Source organism: Pelophylax lessonae (assembly GCF_965119305.1).
Source record: "Pelophylax lessonae genome assembly, chromosome: 8".
Classification (NCBI taxonomy): Eukaryota; Metazoa; Chordata; class Amphibia; order Anura; family Ranidae; genus Pelophylax; species Pelophylax lessonae.
Genome location: NC_138775.1, coordinates 296,160,804 through 296,173,822, shown reverse-complemented (window position 1 = coordinate 296,173,822; position 13,019 = coordinate 296,160,804). Strand labels below are relative to the sequence as shown.

The 13,019-nt window shown below is 48.1% G+C and overlaps 1 protein-coding gene across 1 annotated transcript in view; it reads left to right on the top strand.

Moving 5' to 3' along the window:
- The window catches only part of PTCH2 (patched 2), a 62,812-nt gene that overhangs the window by 42,797 nt on the left and 6,996 nt on the right, over nucleotides 1-13,019 (top strand). The window contains exons 8-20 of the mRNA XM_082265258.1: nucleotides 349-496; nucleotides 857-988; nucleotides 2,221-2,376; nucleotides 3,727-3,819; nucleotides 3,917-4,042; nucleotides 5,166-5,284; nucleotides 5,385-5,790; nucleotides 5,882-6,194; nucleotides 7,134-7,276; nucleotides 8,023-8,203; nucleotides 8,293-8,573; nucleotides 9,663-9,800; nucleotides 10,062-10,204. Coding sequence (XP_082121384.1) covers nucleotides 349-496; nucleotides 857-988; nucleotides 2,221-2,376; nucleotides 3,727-3,819; nucleotides 3,917-4,042; nucleotides 5,166-5,284; nucleotides 5,385-5,790; nucleotides 5,882-6,194; nucleotides 7,134-7,276; nucleotides 8,023-8,203; nucleotides 8,293-8,573; nucleotides 9,663-9,800; nucleotides 10,062-10,204 — 2,379 coding nt within the window. The remainder of the gene's footprint in view (nucleotides 1-348; nucleotides 497-856; nucleotides 989-2,220; nucleotides 2,377-3,726; nucleotides 3,820-3,916; nucleotides 4,043-5,165; nucleotides 5,285-5,384; nucleotides 5,791-5,881; nucleotides 6,195-7,133; nucleotides 7,277-8,022; nucleotides 8,204-8,292; nucleotides 8,574-9,662; nucleotides 9,801-10,061; nucleotides 10,205-13,019) is intronic.

Genomic DNA, 13,019 nt, shown 5'->3' with positions numbered 1-13,019 from the left:
GTGCAATCTAGTGCCAAATCTGTACAATCTGGTGCTAAACCTGCACAGTTATGTATGTCTGCACATTCTGGTGCAAAATTGACACAATCTGGTACCAAATGTGTATAATCTGGTTCCAAATCTGTATAACCTATGGCCAAATCTGTATAACCTAGTGCCGATTCTGTGAAATCTGGTGCCAAATCTGTATAATCTGGTGCCAATTCTGTGCAGTCTGGTTCCAATTTTGTGCAATCTGGTGCCAAATCTGTACAATTTGGTGGTAAACCTGAACAAATGTCTGCACAATCTGATGCCAAATCTGTATAATCTAACCCCTTCACTAACCGCCATCTTTTTTCTTTGCAGTGCTGAAGCTCTGCAAACCATGTACCTCCTGATGAGCCCCGGCCAGCTCTATGAGCACTTCAAAGATGACTACGAGATCCATGACATCAACTGGAACGAGGAGAAGGCGGCCGCCATTTTGGAGGCGTGGCAAAGGAAATTTGTTGAGGTGAACAAAAAACTAAATAAATTGTGTTGCTCCGCTAGGTCAGGGGTGAGTGAGAGCCCAGCCTGGGCAAATATTACCCCCTTCTAACCCATCCTGCATGGGGGGGCTGCTAATCCAATAATGCAGATGCGCCCCCTGCTGGTCAGTCCCCTACAATCCCCTTGCTCTGACATTCCTCCTCTTCTGGATTCTGAGAGGACCCCCCCCCCCCCCCGAATGCTGCCATTAGGGGGAACCTGGGGATCCAATTTATTTGAAAATTCCTCTTTAGTATTAAAGACTTGGCCAGGAGTTGACGCTTTGCTTTACCGCGGCTTGGACCGATCTCTGACCACACGTTTTTTTTTTTCTTTCCCGCAGCAAGCGCAGCAGTCCATCGGGCAGAACGCCTCACAGGACATCCACGCCTTTTCCACCACCACCTTGAATGACATCATGAAGTCCTTCTCCGACGTCAGCGCCATCCGCGTCGCCGGCGGCTACCTGCTGATGGTAAGAAATATTACTGACGCTTCATCGTTTTTCATTGTTCTGTAATAGAAGCATTGCAACAAACATTCACTGCAGGGGAATCTTTCATTTGCATGACAGCGATTGATTCACCATCAGTGAACGTTTAGTGAAAGTTTCCTGCCAAAGGATTTTGTATTTCTGCTCTTCCGTTTGATATCTCTGCCGCCCAGCACAGTCCTGTACGGCAGGGCAGCAGACCTAACTCTTCTCCGCCTCAGTTCAGTAACACTGATGAGTCTTGTCCCTCCCCCAGCCTGTGATTGGACGGTGAAAGGAGAAGCAGCACATCTGTCTATCACTCTGCTCTGCATTGCTTTCATATTAGCAGTGCAGCACAACTGATTGGCTCTGTGTGCTGCTTCTTCTTCTGCAAACCTGAGCTCTGCTGTACAGAGTAGGGATCGACCGATTATCGGCAAAGCAGATATATCGGGGGCTGATATGCATTTTCTCGAAATATATCGGAATCGGCCCCGGAGGTTACCGATATTTCGGGAAAGTGCTGTACCGGAGTGATGCCTGCAGCTAGAGACATCACCCCGGTACCGGCGTCCATAGCCGACGATGTCATTACAAGGAGCAGGAGGTTACTTGGGAGGGGACGTGGGAGGGGACATGGGAGGGGACACCCCCCCCCCCTCCCACCGCCTTCCGCGGCTCGTCATCACATCACTTCCGGGTTTTTACATGGAGACCCGATCAGAGCCGAATGCGGCTTTAATCGGGTCTTCTCTTCGGCGGCTGTGCAGGCTGGTTGCCCGGGTCTCCCGGACGGGAGACCCGGGCAACCAGCCTGCACAGCCGCCGAAGAGAAGACCCGATCAAAGCCACATTCGGCTCTGATCGGGTCTCCATGCAAAAGCCCGGAAGTGACGTCATGACATCACTTCCGGGTAATCGGCGCCAGATTCAAAAAAATTACAGCATTCAAAACAGCCAAACTTGCCGTTTTGAATGCTTTTACATGCAGAAGAGGGGTTTGGGGTCTTTTAGACCCCCAGATCCCTCCACAGATTTTTTTAAATGTATGAAAATATCGGCCGATACCGATATTCGATGACCAAAATATCAGTATCGTATCGGCAATAAAAAAACAATATCGGTCGATCACTAGTGCAGAGATGATTGATCTTAAATGTATCTTGCCACGCTGCATGATGGGAAATTGAAAATACCGTAATACTTACATACAAAGTGTTCTCTTCTTCCAGCTGGCGTATGCTTGCGTCACCATGCTGCGCTGGGATTGCTCCAAGTCTCAAGGCGCGGTGGGTTTGGCCGGCGTCCTCCTGGTGGCCCTGTCCGTGGCCTCGGGCCTGGGGCTCTGCTCTCTGCTCGGGATATCCTTCAATGCCGCAACCACCCAGGTACGTCAGTTCTCCTAATGGGGAGGTTATAGCCTATTAAAGTTATTTTAGGTGAAAGCGGTCCGTCCTTTTCCCGTTGTGAGTCACAAGCTGTCTATGTATAGATTATATTGATATATAAAAGGTCAGCCATATGTGAACATTACAAGCCAGTAAAAAAGTGAAAAGGTCAACAAGAGCCAATAAACGTCCCAATAACGGCTAAAAATACATTATAATACTTTAACCACCTGCCGATCGCTCACAGTAAATATACGTACATGACCGGCCTTCTTCCAGGTTTGGGGCGCGCATGCAGGTTCCCCCTGCTGACCTGATTGGACACAGCATAAGTTTGGCAGCTGATTTCAGCCAATGATTTAGCCTAAAATCACCTGGATGGCTGTGTCCAATCACACACAGAGTTCCAGTCTTGCCAGATTTCCCGCCACCCTATCACAGTCCCACTATAAGTCGCTGATAACGCAATTACCAGTATAGTGTCTGTTAGTGCCAGATTTCCCCCCACCCTATCACAGTCCCACTATAAGTCGCCGATCACCGCCATTACCAGTATAGTGTCTGTTAGTGCCAGATTGCCCGCCATCCTATCACAGTCCCACTATAAGTCGCTGATCACCGTCATTACCAATATAGTGTCTGTTAGTGCCAAATTGCCTGCCATCCTATCACAGTCCCACTATAAGTCGCTGATCACCGCCATTACCAGTATAGTGTCTGTTAGCACCAGATTGCCCGCCATCCTATCACAGTCCCACTATAAGTCGCTGATCACCGCCATTACCAGTATAGTGTCTGTTAGCACCAGATTTCCCGCCATCCTATCACAGTCCCACTATAAGTCTCTGATCACCGCCATTACTCGTATAGAGTCATAGCTGCGTAAATTCCAGTATATATCCCATAGTTTGTAGATGCTATATTGGGATTTTTTTTTTTTTTACCAAAGACATGTAGCAGGATACATTTTAGTCTAAATTTATGAAATAATTAGATTTTTTTTTTTAAATATAATTGGATATGGTTTATAATGGAAATAAAATATTGTTTTTTTCAAAGTTTGAGATTTTTTTTCTTTTATATAATAAAAATTAAAAAAAAAAACAGTAATGATCAAATACCACCAAAATAAAGCTCCATTTGTGTGAAAAAAATTATATAAATTTCATTTGGATACAATGTTGCATAATGTGCAATTACCAGTTTAGGTAGTGCAGTGCCAAATAGCAAAAAAAAAGTCCTGGTCATGAAGGGGGTAAAACCTTCTGGAGGTCAAGTGGTTAAATAAGAAAATCTTTTGGAAGGTCTGTTCCTCATGTCCTTTGACGAACCATCTGTCATCTCTTACAGGTTCTGCCCTTTCTTGCTCTGGGGATCGGCGTGGATGACATGTTCCTCTTGGCGCACGCCTTCACCGAAACCGGCCGAAGTACCCCACTTAAGGTTTGTAAAGAACTGCCACCCAATCACCCCCACCACTACCATCACTGCCAACCATGGGTGGGCGAGACATCTCATACTTCTGTTCCCCCTCTTTCAGGAAAGGACAGGTGAATGTCTCAGGCGTACCGGAACCAGTGTGGCTCTGACTTCCATCAATAACATGATTGCCTTTTTCATGGCGGCTTTGGTGCCGATCCCGGCACTGAGGGCCTTTTCTCTGCAGGTAAGGCCAGCTCTCCATTCTTTGAGCTCTTTGTAGGGATCCTTGGTTTTCATTTAGGACATCTACTTTGTTATTAGCATTATAATGCTGTGTGGGGTTGAGAAGTACCACATTGAAAGTTGGTGTTCCTCTTGTAGGTTCCTCAAAGAGGTGTTTGAAGTCAAAGCCTCAGCCATTCCAATTGGATGATGGCTTTCGCAATATATCCAGTTTTTACGATCACCCCCCCCCCCCACCCCAATGTCAGAAAGACAGTGAAATGGCCCTTTCTTTGGAAAGTTTGGAGACTCCTGTTTTAAAGAATTGCCTAAAGTCAGAAAATGTAGGACACAGCTTGATAGATTGGGGTAGGGAGTTTCAGAAGACAGGGGAGGCTTTGGAGAAGTCCTGAAGGTGATCATGAGAGTAGAGGACAAGGGAGATAGGTCTTTGGAGGAGCAGAGAGGACAAATGTTGAAAAACTTATATTTTAGAGTCTAGAAAGTGATATCCGAAGCAGTGGGGGAGGGGTCTGTCCATTGCTGTCCTTCCATCCCAGTGACCCCAGAGGCCGGTGAAAGGTGACACCCATCCAGAGGTCTCTAATGGCGATCCGCAGAGCTGATCAGGTGAAAGGTGACTTTAGTACAAAGGGCTCGGATGCATTCAGATGTCACTTCCCTGAGGGCAGCTGGAGAAGGGGAGGGGAGGGCTTCTCCACTTTGCCTCTCTGGGTGGTCCGGGAGATAAGGCCAGAACATAAGGATGGACAGAAGGTCTGGAGATGTCAGGATGTGTCCACGAAGCAATATACAGTGTGCTGTGTGGAATGTTATTTCAGCTTTATCTCCAGTTGTAGAGACCGTATGGTTATTGTGTATCCTGCTGCCTACAGAACACCTCATTATAAAAAGTGTTTGAATAAAATTAGGCAAGACGGGTGGCTTCATAATTAGAACTTGTCCCGGCATGGAGTATGTCCTCCAGGGTTTGTGTTTCCTCCAAGACATATATTGGTAGGTTTATTGGCTTCTATCCAAAGGGTGATTTGTTTTTTAATTATGGCTCTTAGCTCGAAAGCTTGAGCAGATGGGGAAGATGCGTGTCACGTATCTCCTTCATTTCTCCGTTGTGTCTCTTCCAGGCTGCCGTGGTGGTCGTATTCAACTTTGCCATGGTGTTGTTAATATTTCCGGCCATCCTGAGCTTGGACCTGCAGCGTCGGGAGGACCAGAGGTTGGATATCCTCTGCTGCTTCTACAGGTAGGGCGCATAGATCTACCAAACGTTTACCAATGCTTCAGACCTCAAATTTTGTTTTTGTACCTCTGAAGTGACCAGCCTTTCTTTCCCTTTCACGCAGCCCCTGCTCTTCCAGAGTAATCCAGATTCAGCCTCAGGAAATCCCTGATGCCAATGACAATCACACTTACCACCCGTCCCCGTATGGCAACCCCACCATCACTACCAGTACCCAGATCACCACCACCGTGCAGGCCTTCACTCAGTGCGACTCCTCTGGACACCATATTGTTACTATTCTGCCGCCCACCTCCCAGATCTCCACCTCACCATCGGTCATTATGCCCACGATGGATCCTCTTGGTTCCCAGGTGTTCAACTCCTCCAGTTCCACTCGGGATCTGCTGGCCCAGATGGAGGACACCAAAGCCGGCCGAGAGTGCGTTCCGCTGCCTTTCCTAAAGTGGAGCTTGTCTCAGTTTGCTCGAGAGAAGTACGCCCCTCTGCTGCTCAAACCCGAAACCAAGGTATTGCACCAAGCGCACCGCAGCTTGCTAGATAAAACAGTATGGGTCTTAATGAACCCAGATACTTATACTTCTGTTTTTACCTTTGCAGGGCATTGTGGTGGCCATGTTCATGGCACTGTTAGGCCTTGGCCTGTATGGAACAACTATGGTTCACGATGGTCTTTACCTGACTGACATTGTCCCACGAGAGACTAAAGAATACAACTTCATCTCCGCCCAGTTCAAATATTTTTCCTTCTACAACATGTTCATCATTACCAAAGGCGGCTTCGACTACCCAAAATCCCAGGCGTCGCTCTACGACCTTCACGAGTCCTTCGACTCTGTCAAATACGTTGTACGGGAAGAAGGGAGGGAGCTGCCTAAAATGTGGCTCCATTACTTCCAGGACTGGCTGAGAGGTGAGACAACTGAATACAATACCCAAGCTCTACTGCTTCATTAGTAATTGTGCAGCTGAAGATTGGTGGTCTTGGCTGGGATGTGCAGGCCCCAGTGGCGGCTGGTGCTCAAAATTTTTGGGGTGGAGCAAAAAGAAAAATGTAATAGGTATTGCTTCATGGCAAAAAAACGCGGTAAAAAATTGCGTGACTTTGAGGTCATGGTACAGGCATGGCACAGGCATGGCACAGATGATGGTATAGGCACGGCACAGGTGATAGTATAGGCATGGCACAGGTGATGGTACAGGCATGGCACAGATGATGGTATAGGCATGGCACAGGTGATGGTACAGGCATGTCACAGGTCATGGTACAGGCATGTCACAGGTCATGGTACAGGAGATGGTATAGGCATGGCACAGGTCATGGCACAGGTGATGGTACAGGCATGGCACAGGTGATGGTATAGGCATGGCACAGGTCATGGTATAGGCATGGCACAGGTCATGGTACAGGCATGTCACAGGTCATGGTACAGGCATGTCAAAGGTCATGGTACAGGAGGTGGTATAGACATGGCACAGGTCATGGTAAAGGCATGGCACAGGTCATGGCACAGATGATGGTATAGGCATGGCACAGATGATGGTATAGGCATGGCACAGGTCATGGTATAGGCATGGCACAGGTCATGGTACAGGCATGGCACAGGTCATGGTACAGGAGATGGTATAGGCACGGCACAGGTCATGGTAAGGGCATGGCACAAGTCATGGCACAGGCATGGCACAGATGATGGTATAGGCATGGCACAGGTGATGGTATAGGCATGTCACAGGTCATGGTATAGGCATGTCACAGGTCATGGTACAGGCATTGCACAGGTCATGGTACAGGCATGGCATCAATCATAAAGTAGTAAGGACATTGTTTTTATGATCTCCACCTCTCGCCTAGGTCTCCAGGCCGCGTTTGACAAAGACTGGGAATCTGGCCGCATCATGCCAGATAACTACCGCAACGGCACCGAAGATGGAGTCCTGGCCTACAAACTTCTCATTCAGACTGGGAATAAGAAAGATCCCTTTAATCTTGACCAGGTAAGGCATGCTTAGGAATACACACTCCTCCAATCTGACACTCATCCATCATATTTGTATAACTCCTCCCAAGAGCCAGCCCACTGTTTGCATCTGAGGCAAGGCGCTATGATGTCTTCCACCACCCAAAATTTGCCTGCATCACATAGAGCAGGGATCTTCAATCTACGGCCCTCCAGCTGTTGCAGGACTACACATCCCATGAGACATTGTAAACCGCAGACATTCACAGACAAGACTAGGCATGATGGGAGTTGTAGTTCCTGAACAGCTGGAGGGCCGTAGTTTGGAGACCCCAGACATAGAGAAACAGCGACCCAGTGATGACATCACTAGGGCTAAAATAGGGTATGTGATGAAGGCAAAAGGTTTTTTTTCAACCTCTGGTAGGTGGGCCTTGGCGCCAAGCGATCGCATATTTGCGTACAACATTGCAAACGCAGCTGTGCAGAGAGCACGCACCCTGCGCGCTCACAGCACAGTTACCGACAGCTAACGGAAAACTAAGCTTTCCGATCATGTGACGGCCGTGACAGCCAATCACAGCAGTCACATAAATATAAACCCTGCCCTGCATCTCAAATCCCTTAAAGGGTCAGAAGGCGCCAGCCCCAGGGGGTTAATACTGTCCTCATCATGTTGGTGAGGAGGGAGGGACCAAGGAAGGCAAAATATGAGCAGATTAAACTTCAGCTTCCGTCATTCCTCAATGAGCCGTCTCTTATCACATATTTTCTCCTGAACAGCTAACCAGTCGGCGTTTGGTGGACGAGAATGGCCTCATCCCTCAGGACGCTTTCTATATCTATCTAACGGTTTGGGTCAGTAACGACCCCCTGGGCTACGCTGCCTCCCAGGCGAATTTTTACCCCCAGCCACCCGAGTGGATCCACGACCGCTACGACACCACCGGGGAGAACCTGAGAAGTAAGTTTATGGTGGCAAAAACTTGATTATTACTAATTAACCGTAGCCGGATCTTTAAAGGTCTCTGACCTCTGCTTCCCTCTCTTCAGTCCCAGCGGCAGAACCCATTGAGTTTGCCCAATTTCCATTCTACCTGAACGGCCTGCGCCAGACGTCGGACTTTATCGAGGCGATCGAGAGCGTGAGATCAGTGTGCGATGAGTTTGTGAAGCAAGGAGTGTACAGCTACCCCAGCGGGTACCCGTTCCTCTTCTGGGAGCAGTACATCGGGCTCCGGCACTGGTTCCTCCTGGCCATAAGCATCGTCTTGGCATGTACCTTCTTGGTGTGCGCCATCCTCCTGCTTAATCCCTGGACCGCTGGCATCATTGTAAGTACCTGCAGATGTTCTAACTTTTTTTACATTTTCAGATTGCATTACTAGATTTTGGCTAGTATTACCACCATATGGCTGGTGCCCAACTGCCCAACCCGTGGCCCAAGGGCAAGGCTGCTGGTAGAACTCATGGGGCACCGTACAGCCTAGTTGAAACAATATACACTTAATGTAATTTATTTATTTTTTTTTTTTTACCAAAGACATGTAGTAGAATACATTTTGGCCTAAATTTATGAAGAAATTCGATTTTTTTTTTTAAATATACAGATTCCGAATTCCTTTTTCTTGAAGCCTAAGCTGCAGAGTGAATGAACAGGAAGCACTCTGTCCAGAGGCTCCCTGTTTATTAAGTTTTTTTGTTTTTTAAATTTTTTTGAACAGCCCTGTTGGGGTTGGTAAAATATCAGGGGTCTAAACAGACACCCAATGTCTCACTTTTTGGACAGAGAAAGAGATTGAGGAAACAGATTCCTCAATCCTTTCTCGATTGAACAGGAAGCACTCTCTCCAGAGGCTCCCTATTTATTCAGGTTTTTTTGTTTTTTACATTTTTTTGATCAGCCCTGTTGGGGTTGGTAAGATATCAGGGGTCTAAACAGACACCCAACGTCTCACTTTTTGGACAGAGAAAGAGATTGAGGACACAGATTCCTCAATCCTTTTTTTGAGTGAACAGGAAGCACTCTGTCCAGAGGCTCTCTGTTCATTTACAAACGTAAGCATTGTTAACACAGGGAGGGCCACAGGAGTTTTGGTTTCTGTAATTGTGCCCACTCCTGCTGCCCTGTGGAACTTTCAGGGCCTGGACCTTGTACAGGAGGACATGTTCTACCACTTTATCAGCCGCCCTGCCCAAGGGTGATAACAGTGGATCTCTAGAAGTCCTATGTCACATGTCCCTTACTATTTCCTGTAGTTATTCTTCATCTGCCTTCTGAAGCATTACATAGATTGCATATTATATTTGGCCCTTTGGGGACCTCTGGAGTCCCCTTTATATCTCAAGGTGACTACCATTGGACTAGAAGTACCATCATTAACCAGACTTCAGGTTATCACTGTGTTCCTTTGTGTCCGTAGGTCTTCATCCTGGCTATGATGACGGTGGAGCTGTTCGGAATTATGGGTCTCATCGGCATTAAGCTGAGCGCCATTCCCGTGGTCATTCTCATCGCTTCCGTTGGCATTGGTGTCGAGTTCACCGTCCATGTGGCTCTGGTAAGTCACCAACAGGTCCCCCCCACACGCCAGATTTAGCAAACAAACTTGACACAGATTTCCTTCTAGTTTATCCTTTTTTACCAGTAAAATTATTCTTACCATTTTAACGCAAAAAAATAAATCATAATGTTGTCAGAAATTTGTCAGCATGCTGGAGAATTTTCACTTAGTTAAACCCCAATGTTCTCGAGTTTACGAGATTTGCACTAAAGTTGATTAGTCTGTGGAATGTACAAGGATATATGTTTTTTCTTCCAGGGTTTCCTTACTGCTATCGGCGACCGGAACCAGCGTTCGGTCCTGGCTCTGGAACACATGTTCGCTCCGGTGTTGGATGGTGCCATTTCCACTCTTCTCGGAGTCCTTATGCTCGCAGGGTCTGAATTCGATTTTATTTTAAGGTATGATTCCAAATGTCATTCTTTATCTGTCTCGCTCCCCTCCTATCCACAACTTGATTTGTACAGCAATGCCCCACCCCCTCTGAGCCATCTAGCTCCCCACCTATCCACAAGCAGAGGTCCCACCCCCTCTGAGCCATCTAGTTCCCCACCTATCCACAACCAGAGGTCCCACCCCCTCTGAGCCATCAATTTTTTCACCTATCCACAACCAGAGGTCCCACCCCCTCTGAGCCATCCAGTTTTTCACCTATCCACAACCTGAGGTCCTACCACCTCTGAGCCATCCAGGTCCCCATCTATCCACAACCTAATCTGTACAATAAAGTCCCGCTCCTCCAAGCCATCCTGCTCCACAGCTTGACCTGTACAACAAGGTCCTGCTCCCTTTGAGTCATCCAGCTTCCCACCGATTCATGCTCTGATCTGTAAAGTAAGGTCCCACCCCTGCTAAGCCATCCAGCTCCCCACCTATCCACAACTTGATCTGTATAGCAAAATCTCACCCCTCCAAGCTATCCTGCTCCACACCCTGATCTGTAAAGCAAGGTCCTGCCTTCTCTGAGTCATCCAGCTTCCCACCTATCCACACCTTGATCTGTAAAGTAAGGTCCCACCCCTGCTGAGCCATCTAGCTCCCCACCTATCTGTACAACAAAGCTCCACCCCTCTAAGCCATCCAGCTTCCCACCTATCCACCCCCTTATCTGTTAAACAAGGTCCAACCCATTCTGAGCTGTCCAGATCCCCACCTATCCACGACTTGATCTGTACAACAAACCACCCCTCCAAGCCATTCTTCTCCACACCCTGATCTGTACAGCAAGGTCCTGCCCCCTCTGAGCCATCGAGCGCCCCACTTTTACAAACCCTGATCTGTAGAACAAAGTCCCACCTCTCCGAAATGTCCCATTCCTCACCTACCCCACATCCTGATCTGTACATGGGGTCTCGCCCCGCTCAGCCATCCAGCTCCCCACATATGCAAAACCTGATCTGTAGAACAAAGTCCCACCTCTCCAAACTGTCCCATTCCTCATTACCCCACATCCTGATCTGTACATTGGGGTCTCGCCCCCTCTGGGCCTTTCAGCTCCCAACTTTTCCAAACCCTGATCTGTAGAACAAAGTCCATCCTCTCCAAACTGTCCCATTCCTCACCTACCCCACATACTGATCTGTACATCGGGGTCTCACCCCCCCTAAGCCATACAGCTCCCCACATATGCAAAACCTGATCTGTAGAACAAAGTCCTAACTCTCCGAACTGTCCCATTCCTCACCTACCCCACATACTGATTTGTACAACGGGGTCTCCCCCCCTCTGACCCCCTTACTTTCCAGACCCCACCATCCATTCCCTTCCCTATATTTTTTCATGTGTCTAATTATCCTCTGGTTAGAAATAATTTGCCTCCTCCAGGAGCGAAGGGGTTAGATTCAGTTTTGGGTCCAAAAAAAAAAAAAAAAAAAAAATCCCCGCGTCGGTTTGACGTATTTTTTTTACTTTGAGCGATTCCTAAAGCTTTGTTGGCGAGGAATGATAGCCTGCGTGCGCTTTTTTTTTTTTTTTTTTCCAAAGACACACAGCATTCTGAATCCCATCCAGAGCCTTTCAACCTGGGAGGTCTTGTTTAGAAGAGCGGAGGCGGAGGGAGCCGGGCAAGTCCTAGCTGATCAGGAAATAGCACAACTATCCCTCATGTAAACAGACGTTTTGTGCGGAGCTCGGTATAAACAGCTAAAAGCCCTACAGAGATCTGAGAGCAGCCCTACCCCCCCCACCCCAACCACCATCCCAGCAGGCCTGCGTATGCGGACCCCCTCCTAAACTAAACACTGACTGGAGGGAGATTACAAGACCCAACATAAACATCACAGCCCACTTCTAAGAACTATACTGATTCACGGCTTGGCACCGACCGCGCTTAACCCTTCCGCCCTCGCCGCTTCGTCACGCTGGAGGTTGGATAGTGTGCGGACATTTTTTTTTTTTTTTTTTTTTAACGCGTGTTTGTGTGTACACCTTTGGCTATGCAGTCAAAGCCGCAGCAAAAAAAAAATTCTGGCTAGACCGCGTTCTTGGCGCAGGAGCAGGTGACCCAGTTTTGCTCACGTCAACTCGCTCCGGTTTAAATCGGTGCCAAGGACGCTCCTACTCCCTTCCCTTTATCCCCGGCTCTCACAGGCTCCAAGGATCTCCCTTCCCCCCCCTTCCCGTGGGTTCTGATGGATGGAAAAGGGGGGGGGGGGGAGGGAGAGCAGAGTTCAGGAAGCCAGGGGCAGCGGCATTGACAGGCATGCAGCCTCTGGGGACACTGCAGACCCTTCCAGCTACAACCTCAGACCCAGGAGCAACAGGTCGGGGCCCCCAAAACCTTCACCCGTTTACTGCCGGAGCTCGCCCGGCGCTGCCCGCTATCTAAATCTCACCCCTAAGTTTTTATTTATTTTTTTATACGTGTTTCCACTAAAAATGGTTTCCCAAACTTTCCTTGGACCAAAAAAAAATAAATAAAATAAAAGTTAATGTAAAGCCAAACTGGATGACTTATAGGAGATTTACTAAAACTGGCACACACAGAATCTGGTGCAGCAACCAATCAGCTTCTAGCTTCAGCTTGTTCAATTCAAGCTTTGAGAATCAAACCTGGAAGCTGATTGGTTGCTGTGTACAGATGCACCAGATTCTGTGTGCACCAGTTTGAGTGCCGGTGCGGGAAACCCTGCAAATCCACCGCGGGTTCCCGCATCGCACCCGACTTGCAGGCAGTTCACACTGCCATATGGGAAGGAGCAGAACAGAGAGACAGGG